We start from the raw sequence: 18,973 nt of genomic DNA on the forward strand, positions 1-18,973 counted from the left end.
TTCAGCTGACATCAGATCAAGCATTTTTGCATTACCCATATTATATTAGACCATTTACTTAAAATGTTCTTTCCCCCATATCTGATGACAGCTATACCATTTTTATTTAATTTTATTTGCTTTTTATTAGTATTTTGTTGTACTAATTTTACTTTACAGTTCCCCCACTTTAAATTGGCTTGGCAATTCAGAATTAAGCTTAATTTGCTTAATGAATTAAGCATTCTTTATTAACATTCTTTCACCTTTCACAAATCTACTACTCTTCTTTTTCTACTTTCCTCACCCTTATAGTTACTGGCACCTTGTGTAACTTTCGCATCCATTTAATATTAATACAACTTATTATATATATTTTTTTAGGAAGGAGTTGGATTCAAGGAATTAGACTCCCTGTCTAAAAATTTTGGTTTTCCTGTTGGTGCAGCTACTCTAACTGATGAAGTGGGAATTGATGTTGCAGCTCACATTGCTAATCATTTAGAGAATGTTTTTGGTGAAAGATTTGGAGGTGCTGACAGTAGAGTATTAAAAGAAATGGTATCTTCTGGTTATTTAGGTAAGTAAATATTATGGTAAATAGTACAGATAGTTCCCGACTTTATGAGTTAATTTGTTCCTAGTGCGCGCTCGTAAAGTGGGAATTTATTTCCCATAGACAGTGCTAAAATTGGGGTTACATTTTCAACAATGAAATTAGTTAACTAATTAGTTTATGTTTAAACAACAATTGATTTATCCAAGCCGACCAGGCTAGCCAGGTGGGTAAAGTGCCTGCCTGGTCACGTGTTCGAATCCTGCCTCAGGGCTGTGGCAAACGCAGTTGGCTGAAGAAGATCTGCAAATGTTCCCAAATTTTGATGATTATATGAACAGGAGGATGTCAACCAACAGGTAATAATCTTGTTCGATTGCACTTATGGTCGCTCACTGACTCTTTTGGTCATTATTACCCAAAGGAAGAGGACCCCCAGACACGGAAATACGTGGATAATAGATCCATTTTTGGCGAAAATCGAGGATAGTAATATGAATATGAAAGAAAAAGAAAGCCTAATCGATTTATCATCCGACGACAGTCTCAAAGGTAAATTCCACTTGTCCCTAACAAGATCTCATTTTTGGCTTTCCTTAAAAAGTGAGTACCAAGTGCTGAGTGAAAAGGCCATCAAAATTTTAATTCCATTCACAACTACATATGTGTGTGAAAAGACATTTTCATCAGTTACGACAAGTACCGCTGTCGGCTAGAAATACAAACGGCTCTCCGTGTTGCAGTAAAGTCATTAGAGCCAAGAATCCAACAGCTTATTTCAAACAAGTAGCAACAAATGTCACACTGATTGTTTTGCTATAATTAATCCTTTATACACCTCTATGTCGAGGTGCACTCGATATTTGATAATTGTTAATATTAATTGTTTCTGTTAATTTTTTTTTTTAATAAAATGAAATTTAAGATGTGTTTTTTTTTTTTGCATTTTTCATAATGAATATTTCTGCGGTTTATTTATTATACTTTTTTTTTATCAATATAAGGCCAAAATGCACTTCAAGTTATTTGCAAAAAATTGGATATCATTAATGTTAATTATATTAACATTAATGATATCCAATTTTTTGCCAATAACTTGGAGTGCAAAAACAAGTGTAAGTACCATTTCATATTTAGAATGTTACTTTTATGGAAAAAATTAGTGGTCCGCGGGATTAAAATTTTGAGTTTAGTGGTCCGTGAGGTCGAAAGGTTGGCGATCGCCGCTTTAAATGACACTATTACCCCTTGGTCCAAAGATTGGACAAGCGAAGTTGTATTTGGTGGTAGAAAACCCACTTCTACATTTGAATTTGTAAATTTAATGTCAGTTTTGTTTCCAGGAGCATTATCAATGACGAGTATAGCTTTAAATTCAAGGCTTTAGATACCATGAATTTCTTCAGGGATGAAGCAGTCATAGAACCACCATAAGAATAATGCTGCATTAACCCATGTTTTTTTTGTTTGCTCACCAAAACATGGGCATTTGGTTTTTATTCTTGCCTCTTAGTGCACGGTGTTTCATGAAGCAGTATAAGAGCATAGGCTTAACTACACAGTCCCCTGAAGCATTGGCACACAGAAGAAGGGATGCACGATCCCTCACCGCTCTAAAACTGTAAACAGTTTCTTAATTTTTTGAAACAAAATTTCTATTCAGCATTTTTTTTTCTAGAAGAGTAAAGTCTCATCAGCATTGAAGACTTGTGGCAGATATCCTTCCTTGTCAATTAAGCTGATATAGTTCGTCGGAAAACCTTTGAGCTCTTACGTGATCCACTCACCAACAAGCTTTACATTTTGCAAACTCTGCCTGTTTTTAAATCTGTTCAGTCATCCTTCACTTGCTTGAAAATCAGAAGATGGCCCTAATTCCTCACTCTTCTGTGTGTTCAAATGGCCAAATAACTGCTTTGCTTTCTCTCAAATAAACTACTCAGAGGAATTTTCTTCTGCACTTGATCTTCTGACTACAAATTAAAAGCTTTTTCATTTGTTCAGTTGATTTTTGCACTTACTGGGGCACTGTTCATGACACCATCTCTTATCGCCTTCTCATTTTTCTTTATGGTCTCACTGTTGACTCATTATTCCAAAATATCTTCCAACTGTTGATGCACTTTCCCCTATCAGGAGTCTATCAAGTACTTTTATTTTTTCATTTAAGGCATTACGTTTTCTGTCTCTTTACACTAGATGCTTTTCTTTCTTTCAGCATTTTTAAGGGTAATACATTACACTATGGCAACACCTGCTGCTGCTACTACTACTACTACTACTACTAAGGGAATGGGAAAGTGGACATGTTTGCACTGGTGTGGCTGAGCAGAGTTGGGTGCATTTGCAGCAGCACGTGCACATACCAGATTGGACTGTGGGCAGGCCAGTAGCCAATAATAGTTTTTGTTTTAAGATTTTTTTTTTTCCCTCCAAAATATTATTGAAATATGCGGATCTCATGAATATTGAATTTACGAATGTGGAGGATTACTGTATTCAAAATAAGTTTTTCAAAGAGAATTTTAAATTTCTTATACAAGCTGATTTTTTCAGGTCGCAAAGCTGGGAAAGGATGTTATCTGTATGTTCCAGGGATTAAGGACCGTGATGTAAATGCAGGAGCTGAAGCAATTTTCAAAAAATATCATATTCCTCCTAAGAAAGAGTAAGTAAGAAAAAAAATTAGATATATCATTAATTTAAAAATTTTTATATCATAAATCAAAGACAACTTTATCTGATATATTGAGCAAATAGTACATGGGAATTAATAATTTAAAATCTGATTAAATTAAATTAATAATACTTAAATCCACATATTAAAAATAATAATTAGTTTATTAACTCCATTTAAGAAATCCTACATCCTGAAAAGTGCTAGTTTGGGAGGGTAGTAATATAGATACGTGTTTATCTGATAATATTGGTCAAAGTAATGCTTGCATGTACCTTGTTTATATATATATCTTTGTTTGTTACTGCAACAGAACATATTAGCAAGATGTTCCGAGGGCAGAAACGTTTCAAATGAGCAGGTAGCTAATGCCAGGGAAGCGAGTTTAAATAACTTTATGGAGTGTGTCAGGGTAGTTAGCTATACAAGAACATTAAGTCTTAATTGTGTATACAGTAATGTTAGATGTATCGTCAATAAAATGGGTGGATTTGAACTGCTGTTTAGGACAAGTAATGCTGACATAATACGGAAACGTGGTGCCACCCGGAGATAGGGATGATGAGTTTCAGTATGTTATGTGTAATGTATTTAGGAAGGATAGGGAAGATAGAAGGGGGTGGTGGGATCATGATTCTTATAAAAGCAGCCTGAACGTGACAAAAGCCATCCTTGATTCAGATGTTTCGCATGCTGCTATAGAATCTGTATAGTTTGAGATAGTTGGAAGCAACGGTATAATGAGAGTGAGAATAATCTACAGGCCAGAGGATTGTGAAGATTATGAAGAGAGCCCCTACATGCAAATGGAATGAGCAAGGAAATTTTGATGCGTGAATATCTTATTGTGGGTAATTATAATTTGCCTCTACTTGATTGGAGCAAATGACACTCTAAATGGGGGACAAAATTTTTAAATCAGCTAGATGATTTTTATTTGTACCAACATGTTATGGAAAGTACTAGGAAAAAGAATTCTCTAGACCTGATCATCACCCATGAACCAGATGACATAATAGGGCTGTGACAGTACAGGAACCGGTAGCAGGAAGTGATCACGGGATTCTACAGTGGACAATGAAGAGAGAGAGAGAGGGGGGGGGGGGGGGGGTAGCAGTAGTTAAAGGAAAAGGAATTATAATTTCAGAAAAGGAAATTATGATGCTTTAAGGTGCTACATGGCCTCTATTAACTGGGTAGATATCGCACAGAGAGCGAATACGATTGAATTATGATATACCATTTAAAAAATACTACACGAGGAGGATTCCAAGTTGGATGAATAATGTAGTTGCCAGATTACTTGAGCAGAAAAAGATGGCATGGAAAAGTTACAGAGCAATAAAAAGTACTGAAGCCTATAACAGATACAAAGTGATCTATAATAGTGCCACAGAAAAGTTTAGGCTGGCAAAGGCAGATTATGAGAAATCACTGACAAAGAGAGCAAAGAGTGGGAATAAGGAATTCTTCACATATATAAATGCAAAGAAGAGAAGAACAAACTAGATCGAACCCTTATGTAATGGACATGAGATAGTATTAGATACCCCAGCTGATATTTCAGATAAACTCAGTTACTTTGCATCAATATTTACAGAAGAAAAACCCTTTGTCAAAGAGAAATTATGAGAGTGAAGTTGAAAATTAGTCATTGAGGCTAATTATGAGGGCATCACTGGACTCGAGAGAGATTCTGTTGGATTGAAAAGTGCCGTGCCAATGTATCTCCAATACATAAGGGTGGTTTTAAGAGTGAAGTGGGAAATTACTGACCAGTCAGTCACAACTTCGGTAGTAGGGAAAATCATGGAGGCAATGATCAAGGGCAGAATTCAGGATCATTTAGATAGAAATGGAATTCTGAAGGAATACTCAACATGGTTTTGTAAAGGGAAAATCATGTTTAACATATCTGGTTAGCTATTTTGACAGGGTCACTCATGAGCTGGATTTAGGGAATAATTTCAACATTGTTTATTAGGATTTCAACAAAGAATTTGACTCAGTCCCACATGAGGAGGCCCCGGGTGCCAAGCGTATTTCGAGGCCAAGCGATATTCTGGTGATATATAGAGCGCTCTTCTAAAGTGATTGAAGTTATTTCCTTTTAAGTTCCTACGTTTCTAGCAAAAGCCTTTCTTTTATAACTAGTTCTATACTTGAAAACCACAAGTTAGAACACAGAAAGGAAACACACCTTTCTTTTTCCTGTATTTCTTGTTTTATTAACCAACTAACACTTCAACCGCTTGGCCTCCGAGCGGCACTGCTCCTGCCTCCCCGTGGCGGGGCCGGTAATCTGGGGGAAAAGTTATCCCCCAGGGCTAAAAGGAGCAACGATGGATAAAAATGAATATCCACCTCTAGAGCCTTCAAACTCAAGGCTAGACAAACCTAATGATGAAGACGTGAACCAAGCAAAAAGGCTCCGAAGAGAAGTTCAGTGCAATGAAATGCCAAACTTTCTGGTGATACACTCTCTCTCCAACCAACCTGTAGGCAAATTATCACCATTCGTCATCCAAAGATTTCTGGAATCGATTGCTGGAACACCAAAAATGGTTAAACGACTGCAATCTGGAGACCTATTAATTGAAACAGCCAACTCCAAACATTCCGAGTGGCTGCTCAAAACAACGACATTCGGTGGCCTGCCAGTATCTATTACTCCGCACAACACCTTAAATTCCTCGAAAGGCGTTATAACCGAATGGGACCTACTTACAATATCAGAAGAGGAATTAGTTAAAGAACTGAGTAATCAAAAAGTAACCAACGCCAAACGCATAATGACCAAAAAAGATGGAAATCTCGTCCCAACTAGGTCAATCATTTTAACTTTCAGTACCCCAGATTTGCCATCCTCAGTAAAAGCTGGCTATTTAAACTGCCGAATTCGGGCTTATATTCCTAACCCGATTCGTTGTTTTAAATGCCAAAAATATGGACATTCCCAACAAGCATGCAGAGGAGAAGCTATTTGTCCTATTTGTGGTTCCAAGGAACATACACAAGCAGACTGTTCAGCATCAAGTCCCATTTGCCCTAACTGCAAAGAAAGTCACCCAGCATTTTCAAAATCCTGTGAAATGTGGAAAACAGGGAAGAAAATTCAAAAATATAAAATTGAACACAAAGTCACATACCCTGAGGCACGCAGACAGGTTATGTTGACCATGCCCAGTCGTTCATATGCGTCTCACACTCGAAGCTTTATTTCAACAGCAGTACAAACAGATGTATCAATACCCCCCAGCACATCTATGGCTAATTGGGTTAAAAATACACTATCTAATTCAGGAAAAGACACACATCAAACTAAAACCAGTGAATCGACCAACACTCCAATCAGCATCCCAACTGATACTCGGACAGTCTCGCATGATAAAGAAAAATTAAAAACTACCAAAGACAACAAGAAACCTGAATCATCCACCAATAGTATGGAAGTAGATGTACACTCAGATCTTGAGGAACCCATACTAGAACTTCATGCAAATGACACTATGGATACTGGGCGCCCCAGCTTCCCAAAAAAAAGACCGGAAAAAGTGCTCAAACAAAAAACAGTCTGATGAATCATCCTCAACTAAACCTAAATGAACCACAGTATCTTACAATGGAATTGCAGAGGTTTTCGTTGCAACACTGACGATATTCAATACTTAATTAACCGATATTCTCCAGCTGCCTTCTGTCTACAGGAAACTTACCTGACCTCACAAATTTCTCCTTCGATAAAGAACTATTGCCTTTATCGAAGAGATCGAAATACCGCTAATGCTGCCCATGGTGGGGTAGCAATCCTAGTAAACTCGAAGATCCCAACTAGACATATCCCAATCCAAACTGAAATAGAAGCTATTGCTGTTCGCATAACTCTCCATAGTGCAATAACACTTATCTCAATCTACCTACCACCAAACCGTTCTTACCCTTTAAGAGATCTTGAAGACCTGTTTATACAGATACCTCCACCTCTCTGTATATTAGGGGACTTTAACGGGCACCACCCATTATGGGGTTCTCCCAAATTGGATAGACGTGGCCGACTAATTGAAAGCTTTTTAGAGGCACTAAATTTCAGTATACTCAATACTGGTGCACCGACACACGTACAGCTCCCAGCAGGACACACATCAGCAATAGACCTCACAATTTGTTCACCAGTACTAGTCCCAACCATAGAGTGGAATGTAATAAATGATCCCATGGGCAGTGACCACTTTCCAATAGTATGCAACTTTCTGATAGCAAAGACTCCTTCAATTCAACCGTGCAGAAAGTGGAAATTTGTCCGAGCAGACTGGGCAAAATTTCAATCGTCAATCGACCTTGATGAGGAAAAAATCCGCCTCCAACATATTGATGATGCCACAGATTACATCACGTCGCATCTTCTAAATGTGGCTAAAAATACAATACCACTATCAAATCCCCCGGGCCGAAAACATCATAATTACTGGTGGAATGACAAATGCACCACAGCAAAGAGAGCAAAAAATAAAGCTTGGAATTTGTTTCGGCAATGTCCGAGCACAGTCAATCTTATTAACTATAAGAAATTAAGGGCAAAAGCACGCTTCATACAAAAGCAAGCAAAGAAAGAATCCTGGATCCGTTTTGCCTCTAGTTTTCACAGAAATACTGATTCCAAAATAATATGGAAAAAAATTAGACAGCTGTCTGGTAAGTTTCCTACCATACCTTCTCCAATCCTCTCTTGGAATGGGAAAGATCTCTCTAATCCAGTAGATATAGCTAATGCTTTGGGAAATACTTTTGCCGAAATTTCAGCAGCAACAGCCTATCCTACCTCATTCCAAAGAATTAAAAACACTGAAGAAAAGCATGCTATTCATTTTCAAACTGCCCGTCTTCTCCCATATAACAAACCTCTGCAATATTCTGAACTTTTACATGTCATTAAAACTGCCCGCAATGGTGCTGCCGGGCCAGATGGGATTTATTATGTCATGCTACAACATCTTGATGACAAAGCTTTGCGCTGCCTCCTGGTCTTTTACAATCGCATATTTTTAGAAAATGTTTTTCCAGCTTCTTGGCATCACTGTACAGTTCTGGCATTCCTGAAACCTGGAAAAGATCCATCCAACCCGAATAGCTATAGACCCATATCTCTCTCAAGCTGCCTCAGCAAAATTCTTGAGAAAATTATCCACAGAAGACTCGTCTGGATCATAGAGTCGGAACAGCTAATGAGCCATAGTCAATATGGCTTTCGTCAAAACAGGTCATGCCTAGATCTTATGGTCAAGGCTGAATTTGCCGTCCGTAATGCTTTTGTCAAACGTGAACATCTAGTAATGGTTTCAATAGACATAGAGAAGGCTTTTGATACCACTTGGCGGTATGGTATACTTAGTGATCTTTACCTTCTAGGACTACGAGGCAACCTCCCTATATTTATTGAGAACTTCTTACATACTAGATCATTTCAAGTTCGATACCAACATGCCCTTTCCACAACTTTCATCCAGGAAGAAGGTGTTCCACAGGGATCAGTACTGAGTGCCACTCTTTTTGCTCTGAGAATAGATTCTATCACTAAGCAGCTTCCAAATACAGTTGAGACTTACCTTTATGCAGATGACCTTTCCATCTCCTGTCATTCTCAAAACATGAGGTCTGTTGAAAGACAGCTTCAGATATCACTTAATAAAATTCAACAATGGGCAAGCCTCAACGGCTATCGGCTCTCGCAGCAGAAAACAGTTGCCATCCACTTCTGTAGACAACGCAAACTCCATCCAGATCCTGAACTTCAAATTTCTAACATCGTTGTCCCAGTCACCAGCAACATCAGATTTCTTGGATTAATCCTTGACAACAAGTTAAATTTCCTAGACCATATTAAAAATGTACGGACGTCATGTCTAAAAAAGTTAAACATACTCAGAGCTTTATCTGCCCAAACATGGGGTGCAGATCGTACCTCGCTTCTTCGTTTATACAGGGCATTAATCAGATCCCGTCTCGATTATGGTGCTCCTGTCTATGATTCTGCCAGAAAGAGTGTATTACGCTGGCTTGATCCAATTCAGCACAGTGCTTTGAGAATTGCAATTGGTGCATTCAGAACGTCGCCCGCACATAGTCTCTACATTGATGCTCACGAGCCCCCACTAGCTTTACGCAGGAAAACACTGTTACTCAAATATGCTGTAAAGATACAAAGTTGTGCCTCTCATCCCGTTCAGTCATACCTTTTCAACCCACCATTTGAAATCTTATACAGAAACAAACCTAGCATAGTAAAGCCAGCTGGTCTTCGCCTTCTTGAATTGGAGCAAGTTGGGAATATTTCCGTCCATTCCGTACAACAAGTAGCCACATGTACTCAGCCACCATGGACTCCTCCTCCTCTTCCAACCTGTGACACTTACCTCTGTCAATGGAGAAAGAATACTTTGCAAGCATCAAATGTCAAACAAATTCATGCAGTTCACACTCAAAGATATACTGACTTCTCCCCAATCTATACAGATGGCTCTAAATCTAATTCAAATGTTGGAGCAGCTGCAGTGTTTCCGAATACAACTGTATCAGTTTCCCTTCCATCAGAATTTAGTATATTTTCTGCTGAATTATATGCAATCAAACTAGCTTTAGAAAATCTCTGTTCAGACAGTTCCTTCAAATCAGTTATTTACACTGATTCCCTCAGCTCAATCATGTCGTTATGTAATTCCTCAGATGAAGTCCACCCTATTCTTAATGAAATCAGAAGCTTATTACTGAAAATTAAAAAACGCAACCAACTGGTCACTTTTTGCTGGATTCCATCCCATTCTGGTATTTTAGGCAATGAACTGGCCGATAAAGCTGCAAAAAATCCAACTACTTTTGATTTAACCAATATCCCTGTTCCAGCATCAGATTATGCACTAACAGTTCATGCTGCTTGCATATCACAATGGACAGCACTCTGGCACTCTCAGACTAATAATAAACTCTTTCAGTTTAAACATGATCCAAAAATCTGGCACTCCAGTATCCGTACATCGAGACAAGAAGAAGTAGTCCTTTCAAGGGCAAGAATAGGACATACCCATCTGACCCACCTTCATTTACTCACAGGAGATGATCCACCACAATGTACACATTGTTCTAATAATTTGACAGTAAAACATATTCTTATTGGCTGCCCCTATTATAAACAAGCCAGAACTTCATCCTTGATCTCACTGGTTAATCTCCATAAACCAATAACTCTTGAAAATCTCATTGGTGATAAGGCAAATATTTCTGAATTTTTTGACTTTCTCAGGCAAACTGGGCTTTTCAATTATTTCTGATTTCAGATTTTCTTTTGATTTAGGGAAAACTCATGTTTTAATATAATAAGTGAATAGGCACATTATAGCCTTAGCAGCTTATGTGCCATTAAGCCTCCAGAACAACAACAACAACCACATGAGGAGGTACTTTATAAGCTGAAACAGGTTGGAATCACAGGGAAAATCCTTAAATGGATAGAAGGATGGCTTCAGGGCAGAAGTCAGAGGGTTAGAATAAATGGTTAATTACTCATAAGAAGTGGGGTTCCCCAAGATGATGTAAAGATTGGTAGCGTAGTTAATGATCAACGCCAAGAGATCTTCTTCAGAGTGACCTAGATCGACCTTAGGGATGGTCAGAAAAATGGCAGCTACTTTAATCCAGCAAAGTGCAAGGTCTCTCACCTTGGGAACAGTAACCCCAAAATAACTTATATACTTGGTGGAGTTGAACAAAAGCTAATAGTGGAGGAAAGGGACTTGGGTTTTACGATACAGTCAGACATGAAGTTCTCCGAGCATTGTAGACACGTTGCAAGGAAGGCCCGTGGTGTCCTATCGATTATTTATCAAACAGTTGCTAGTGGAGATAAGGACATCATAGTCCCATTATATAAGGCTATTGTTAGATCACACTTGGAATGCTGTGTTTAAGTATGGAGCCCACACATAAAGAAAGACATTGAGCTTCTTGAAAGGTTCCAAGGTAACTCGCCTAGTGAGATCGGCAAAAAGGTGTCCATATGAGGAAAGACCAAATATGTGGGTTGCAGAGCTTGGAAACTAGGCATCTTAGAAGAGACTTGATTGAGGTATTTAAGGCTCTGAAAGGCATAAGTAAAATGAATGGGAATGAAATTTTCACAGTTATAAATGATTCTAGAACTAATGGCCATAATTTCAAATTACGGGGGAGAGATATTTAGACTGGATTGCAGGAAGTTTTATTTTAGCCAGTGAGTTATAAATAACTGGAATAAGTTACCTACATGGGTGGTAGAAGCTGACAGTTTGGGGAAATGCATAGGTTGTCTGTTTCCTTTTCCTTTATTAATTATTTTTTATTTTATCTTATTATTTTTTTTATTTTTTTTTGGCTGGTGCAGCATAAGCCATAGGCTTCTTTGGTCTGTGTTGCAATTGCTAATACTAATACATCCATATATTCTGGTATGATCTTTCAAGCACTAAAAAAAATGTTTATACTGATTATAAAATCCTAAACTTGAATTAAAGGCACATGCTTAGGGTTATGAAAACATGAATTAATACTAGTATATTTGCAGTTTATCAATCATATTTTTACACAATATATAGCACTAAAAACAAGCAACAGGAAATGGCTTGTTAAGAATGAAAGCCCTGCCCAGGTACACATATACTATTAATAAGGGCAATGTTATGTTGTCACCTGTGCCTCCTAGAGAGTTACAATAAGTTTCGTCCAATGGACTATCTAGCGGCTGGCCTGCGAACGCCATTTTAGAACTGCACCCTAAAAATGTAAGGAGGGTTGGATCTCACCATGATGCCCATCACAAACAAAAAAGACATGAATCACTCTGCATGATGGAAGAGATGTGAGGATATATTGTATATATGAATCATCCTGAGCAGTTGGAGATTTGTGACACTGGAATATTTGGTTGAGAGAAGTAGGTTTTTTTCCTTCCCATTCTCAGAATGATAAACCATTTGTGGAGGAGGGAAAGAGAGAGCCCAGGGAAGAACTGAACAAGTGGCATCAGTAGATATATCAGAAAGTCAAACTGCCAGATTTCTGCTGTGGAGGAAAGGTGTATTCCAGCAGGCTGATTCATGTATGGATAGGCCAGTAGCAGAGGCTCCAAAAGAGGGACAAATAGGTATTTCCAAGTTGGGAGACGTTGACTTTTAATTTTTATAGCATAGTTGAATAACAAGGTTTGCCCTTGACAGTACAGCTGACATTCACAAGCTCTAACATAAAGACTTTGAACAGGGAGATGCGTAGGCATATGATGAATGGGCAGCCAACTATTTCAATTAAGCAAGAGATTTATCAGAGTTTTAGACAGGGGACCTAGATGTAGGAAATAATACTCTCAAGATGTTAAGTTTCTTAAAACAGGCATTTCTGAGCTGTTTGATATGATCAAGAATGGTTAACTTTCTGTGAAAGATAAGACCAAGAAATTGGACATTAGGCACAGTAGGTATCACATGATCACCCAATTTTAGAATCAAGTGAGGATAGAGATTTCACTTTCTACAGAATTGAACAGCGTGTGTTTTTCTGAGTGGGTATATAAAAGCCACTTTTTGCAGCCCACGTTTTTATGCTGTTGATAGCGGCTTGAAGCGGCTGGTTGGTCATTCTCATATTTTGTTAGTGACAGGATATACTAAAGTAATCTACATATAGCATTTATCTATGTATAAAAACAATGGCTGGAACCTTCGGAGTTACTGAATTGATTTTTAGAATGAGGATTGTGACACTTAAGACTGAACTGCATGGTACACCTTCTTGAGTGTAAGAAAGGAGGAACTGTGTGTGGACCTGTAATGATTAATGTTTTAAGGTTTTCTGTATGAACTTGGTCTTTAGACCTAGTGTGAAAGGCTTAAGTTTTGCAAATTACACAGTCTGGAGACTAGGCATCGGCAAGGTGATCTGATAGAGGTGTATAAGGCTTTGAATGGCTTGAGCATGCTCAATGCCGATGGGATTCTTCCTCTTGCTCAGAATAATCACCTGAGAGGGCATAAATTCAAATTGAGGAAGGACGGATGTCGGATAGATGTGTGGAAATTTGCCTTTAGCCAACGGGCAGTTGGTTTGTGGAATAGACTTCCATCACTTGTTGTTGAAGTTGATAGCCTAAACAAATTTAAGGCTCAGCTGGATAGGTATTTCGAACGAACGGAGGGGTGAAATGGGAGTAGTGGTTGTGTGTGTTTTTTTTTTTTTTTTTTTTTTTGGCTGATGCTGAATAAGCTTGCTTTCTTGCATCATATGCCTCTGCTAATGCTAATGCTTTCTCAATATCTAAATAAACCATAGTAAAATGCTGTTGGTGAATATGTTACAAAGTTGAACTTCTGTGTGAATCACAAGGTCTAAGGTGGATCTACTTGTATGACATTGGAACTGGTTGATGAAATTATATTTGATCAGTGAATCACATTAAATGGTCATTAACCATAATTTCCAAGATTTGCTGTGCACAGTTGGTGAGGGAAACTGGCCATTAGTGACTCAAATTTATTGAATGTTTTCCAGGTTTAAAAATGCTATGACATGTGCTTGGCACCAAGTACCTTCTCTGTCTTCCCGTATTTTCTGCAAAAATCCAGTTATGAAGTAGTACATGAAGTAACTCTTCACTGCTGTTTTAACATGAATAATGAACTCCATCAGGTCCAGCAGCACTAGGTTTCTGAACTGTCTAGTTTAGAGCGAGACACAGTTCAGTTATTGTAAACATACACTTGTAAGGTTTATGTGAACCAATATCAAAATTTAGGATTTGCTTTTCAGCAAATTTTTTCTGGAATGCTGAAGGATCCTAGTTTGTGGAAGAAACTTTTGCAGAAGACTACCCTAGCATATTGGCTATGTCTTGAGGGAGTGAAATGTCATGTCCATTCACTCTCAGAATAGAAAGATGTGAGGAAGGGTACCTATTGTACATTTTGCCAATTTTAGTACAGACAGTTTGTGTTTTGGTGGATCTGGTAATTGTAGAAGAAAAACTTTTCCATGATTATCTTTTACATGGCCACTGAATATGTCTGGCTTTAGCTCTGATTCTCTTAAATTAGATTAGATTTTCACAAGTAGGAAGTTTGCAGAAATTATTCCAGGCATTCTTCTTCTCTCGCTTGGCTCAGCTGACTTTTTCTCCCACTTGGCACTTTCAAAGTTCGATTGGTAGTATAAATAGGTCAGGAAGTTCATTTGCTTTAACATCAAAAAGTGTTGGTAATGATTGCTACTTAGTAGATCATTATGGATTGGCCAATTAGGTAATGGAAAAAGAGCTAGAGAATGTAAAGGATGTAAAGTGAGCTGTAGAGCTTGATCCAATAGGAGTCAATATGTATGTAATCCAGTATTCAGGAGTGTCAGATTTGCCTAGCCAATTAATTTTTCCAAAAGTTTTGTTTGTCCAGTGTCTGATTGTCTCATAGGATATAAGACACATTGCAATCTCCCATTATAGAGAGGAGGTAGCTAAGATACTAAATTTTCAAGGTCATTGCAAGAAATTTCTTGGTTAGGGGAAAGCTACCAAGAGATAATTGTAAGAACAAAATGCAAGAATAGCAGAGCAGCAACAGCTGCTCAGCTTTTAAACTTTTTTGCAGTGCTGTTGGGCATGAAGGCACATGGACCTGATTAAAATTGGCAACTCCTCCACAAGCTGAGTTATCTAACTTAACACTATGCAATCCATAGAAAAGATTGTGTTGGGACACACAATCTTTTCTATGGATTGCTTAGTGTTTAAGTTGTTGTGGCAGATGTACTAGTTAAGGGTGCATTTTCTAATAATGACCAAGCCCAATCTGACACTGATTCATTAAGAGAAAATGTGACTTTTGTTTATGTAGCACTTGTAGTTGTCCTCTGTGCAGTTGTTGTAACCATTGCAGTCCATCTCTGTATTACCTCTGCAAACGTAGGTCTAGGTCTGGTATTATTCTGAACATTTATTAACATTTTGGCTTCTTGGTGTGATATTTTGTTCAGCTCTAACCTGTTAAAAATATTTATAATTTTTCCAGAGTAGACAATCTCTGGAATAGGCAGTGTGTGGGTGACTGCAACTGGGGTACAGGTAGTTCTCAGCTTTATGAGTTAATTCATTCCTAGTGTGCGCTCGTAAAAAGAAAAACTCGTAAAGCGGAAATTTCTTTCCCATAGACATAATGTTAAAAATAGGGGTTACATTCTGAACAATGAAATAAGTTAACTAATTAGTTTATGTTTAAACAATGATTGATTAATCCAAAGAAATGAAAACGTAGCCTGTAAAAGCAAGTAAATTATAATAAAGAAATTACTTATGACTTATAAATGTTAAAGAATGTTTATTCTTCATCGTCATCATTGACTGAATGCACACTCATTATTGGCTCAGCACTTGTTGGTTTGTTGCACAAGGAGTCGTCGTCTTCAGAAATGCTTCAAGAAGTGTTTGTTTCCAAGATAATCTTCTCTTTTCTTTATAAATTTAAATAGCATGCATGAGCATTTTTTAACAGAACGTACAGATTGCAACTAACATGAATTGCACGGAGTAACAAGTTTACGAAGCTTTTAAAAAAAAGAATGAAGAAAAGATTCTGAAATTTTATTTGTTTTTTGTACAATTGAAGATTTCAGTAAAGGGGAAACACGATTCCAGCTATCGGTATTTTCACAAATGCAATAACATGGAGTTTACTACCCGTTTATAATTGCTTGCAGTAACAGAAAAGCCCAATAAACTGGAAAGTGCAAATTGTTTTTATTGTTTTATGGTTGTGACCTCCAGAAATGGCCCGTCACCACCAAATACGGAGGATGCGGAAAGGTCAGGGAATGACCACCGCACCGGAGCAATATGGCCTTAGTTGCTAATGCCCCTAAAAACCAAATAACAACAACAACAACCTCCAGAAATGTGCTTTAGAAAAATATCACAAAGCCGTTCAAAATTGGTTCTTATAACAGAACATATGATAATGATGGAAGTGTAGTGCATTTTAATGATTTGAATTGGTAACTAATACAATTTACACTATAAAAACGACCTTTTAGAGAGTTATATAGTGAAAATATCAACTTCCGGGAATGTGGAACGAATTATCAAAAAACAATGTGTTATTGGGTTCACATTAACTATATTTTCATGATACAACGGTGTCTCTGGAATGGATTAATATCATAAAGTGGGGTACACTATTGTATAGCTATGCGCGTGGTTTGAAATGTGGTATTGATGAATGTTTAATATTCATTTTTTGCAATTAATGTTAATATTTTCGATTTTGTTGATATTTGGGGGGGGGGACTCGTAAAGCGGGAACTGCCTGTACTTATGTTTATCCAGTTTACAATATGTAATAGCAGAAGTGACTAAACCTTTATAACCATTCTGAGAGTGGCTAAACTTTTGACATTTAAAGCAATGTGTTAAGTTTAGAGTGCAGGTCTTTATACATTAGTTGAGGTAACCTGCTTTGATTAATATGAATTTTACAAGCATAATCCCCTGACTTGCAGTTCCATTTTCAATTCATCTTTTGCTAAATTCAGAAGGTCCCACTACTATTACACTCCTGAAGGTGTTTAGAGTAGCTTAAGTGGAGACCATAATAGATATTCCTTTAAAGGATGCTAAATTTTGGAGCTGTTCATTTGAGACCTCAACAAGCAATTTGCCAAATCTCAGATGCTTTGTTGTTTAGGAGGTCCCATTAGGTTTTCTGTGCACGTTTGGATTTTAAAAGGTGAGACAGTGCCTCGTGACTGTTTCTATCCTTCGGCATTCCACAAAATAGGCCCTGAGTGGCAAGCGATTTTCTGTGATTTATAGAGTGCTCTTATTAAAGAAAAAGTTTTATTTGTTTTCTAGTGTCTTTTTCTATTTTATTTACTTCCAGTGGTTCTCTGCTTAAAGTATTAAGTAAGAACACAGAAGGAAATCAACCTTTCTTTTTTTAGTGTGTATATATATATATATATATATATATATATATTATTAATAACAAACAACTAACTTCTACAACCACTTGGTCACTGGTGGCACCGCTCCTGCCTCCACGTGGCAGGATCGGTAACCTGGGAGAAGAAATGCACTCTCCCAGGGCAAAAAGGAGCTACAATGGATAGCAACGGAAGAAACAATTACGGATCTCGCTCGTTCCAGGGATGATATAGCTACATCCAATAAAAGAGGCAGAAAAAAGAAGGAACTGAAAATCTTGCTCCTCTTTTACTAATTCTGCACTCCTTGACAGACAACCCACTGAGTAAGCTTTCCCCATTTTTAATACAGAAATGTATTGAAAATGTAGCTGGCCCTCCAAAAATGGTTCGAAGGCTCCATTCTGGGGACCTTCTAATTGAAATAAGTGAACATAAACACTCAGAAAGACTGCTTAGAATATCTACATTTGGTGGAATTCCCACAAAAGTTACCCCACATGCCACCTTAAACTCCTCTAAAGGGGTAATAGCAGAGTGGGATCTCCTTAACGTTTCACAGAGGAAGAGATCATTCAAAAACTAAACGATCAAAATGTCATATATGCGAGAAGAACAGTCATCAAGAAAGATGGAGTACCTACTCCTGCTCGGACAGTGATTCTCACATTCAGTACACTAACTCTGCCATTAACTGTAAAAGCTGGTTATTTGAGATGTAAAATTAGACCCTACATTCCTAACCCAGTCAGCTGTTTTTAGTGCCAGAAGTTTGGGCACTCTTGCAGTCTACAGAGGTGTTACCACCTGTGCCTCCTGTGACTCAAAAGAGCACATACACACAGACTGCCCTACTGAAACACAGTACTGTCCAAATTGCCAAGGAAATCATTTGGCATACTCAAAAGGAGTGCACCCAATGGCAGAGGGAAAAGAAAATCCAAAAATAGAGTTGAAAACAAAGTGCCATACTATGAGGCAAAGAAACAGTTTTTAGTGTCCACTAAATCGCCTTCTTATGCATCAGTTGTGCAAAAGCCACAGTGCTCTGTAACAGTACAGACCGATTGCTCAGTTCCTCCAAACATATCAATATCTGACTGGGCAAGATCAGTCCATTCCTCACTGAAAGAAAACTCTACGCAACAGCAAAAAAGTCTTTCAGTAAAGAGAGAGTGAGTCAAAAATCTCGAACCAATGCCATGGACATTGATACAAAATCACGTGAAGATGATACACTTCTCAAAATACATGCAGAGGAAGACATGGATATCAGTACACCAAAATTCCCAGAAAAAGAAAAAACAAGAATAGATGAGCGTAAACAAACTGCATCCCATAAGCAAACAGATACACCTGATAATACTCAATAATGCGTATAATTGTAGTGGAATTGTCGCGGACTCCAAGCCAACTTAAATGATGTTTATGATCTTATTACAGAATATAAGCTGCTATTCTTTGCCTACAGAAAAATCTGACCCCCCAAAATCTATAAGCATAAAGCATCATATGATGATTAGAAAAGATAGGAACAACTCTAATATAGCCCATGGAGGGGGTAGCACTGCTAGTCAACTCCAGAACTACTTTCAGACCTATCCCTCTGAAAACAACGTTAGAAGCAATCGCTGCACGAGTCAGGGTCTGGATAACAAAAACAGTTGTTTCCTTATACCTTTCACGATTTTTTTCTTTGTACAGCAGACTCTCGATTTACCGGGATTGGATTAACCGGGATACTTCAAGACTCCAAATTAAAAAAAAAAAATCAACCA

The 18,973-nt window shown here is 37.8% G+C and overlaps 1 protein-coding gene across 2 annotated transcripts in view; it reads left to right on the forward strand.

Annotated features, from left to right (window-relative positions):
• Window positions 1–18,973, forward strand: part of Mtpalpha (monolysocardiolipin acyltransferase Mtpalpha) — a 370,336-nt gene that overhangs the window by 315,204 nt on the left and 36,159 nt on the right. For both annotated transcript variants that reach the window (XM_090373365.1, XM_090373366.1), the window contains 2 exons: window positions 364–559; window positions 3,092–3,203. In XM_090373365.1, coding sequence (XP_090229491.1) covers window positions 364–559; window positions 3,092–3,203 — 308 coding nt within the window. The remainder of the gene's footprint in view (window positions 1–363; window positions 560–3,091; window positions 3,204–18,973) is intronic.

Source organism: Mastigoproctus giganteus, chromosome 5, assembly GCF_048544385.1.
Source record: "Mastigoproctus giganteus isolate SK-2022 chromosome 5, ASM4854438v1, whole genome shotgun sequence".
Taxonomy (NCBI): Eukaryota; Metazoa; Arthropoda; class Arachnida; order Uropygi; family Thelyphonidae; genus Mastigoproctus; species Mastigoproctus giganteus.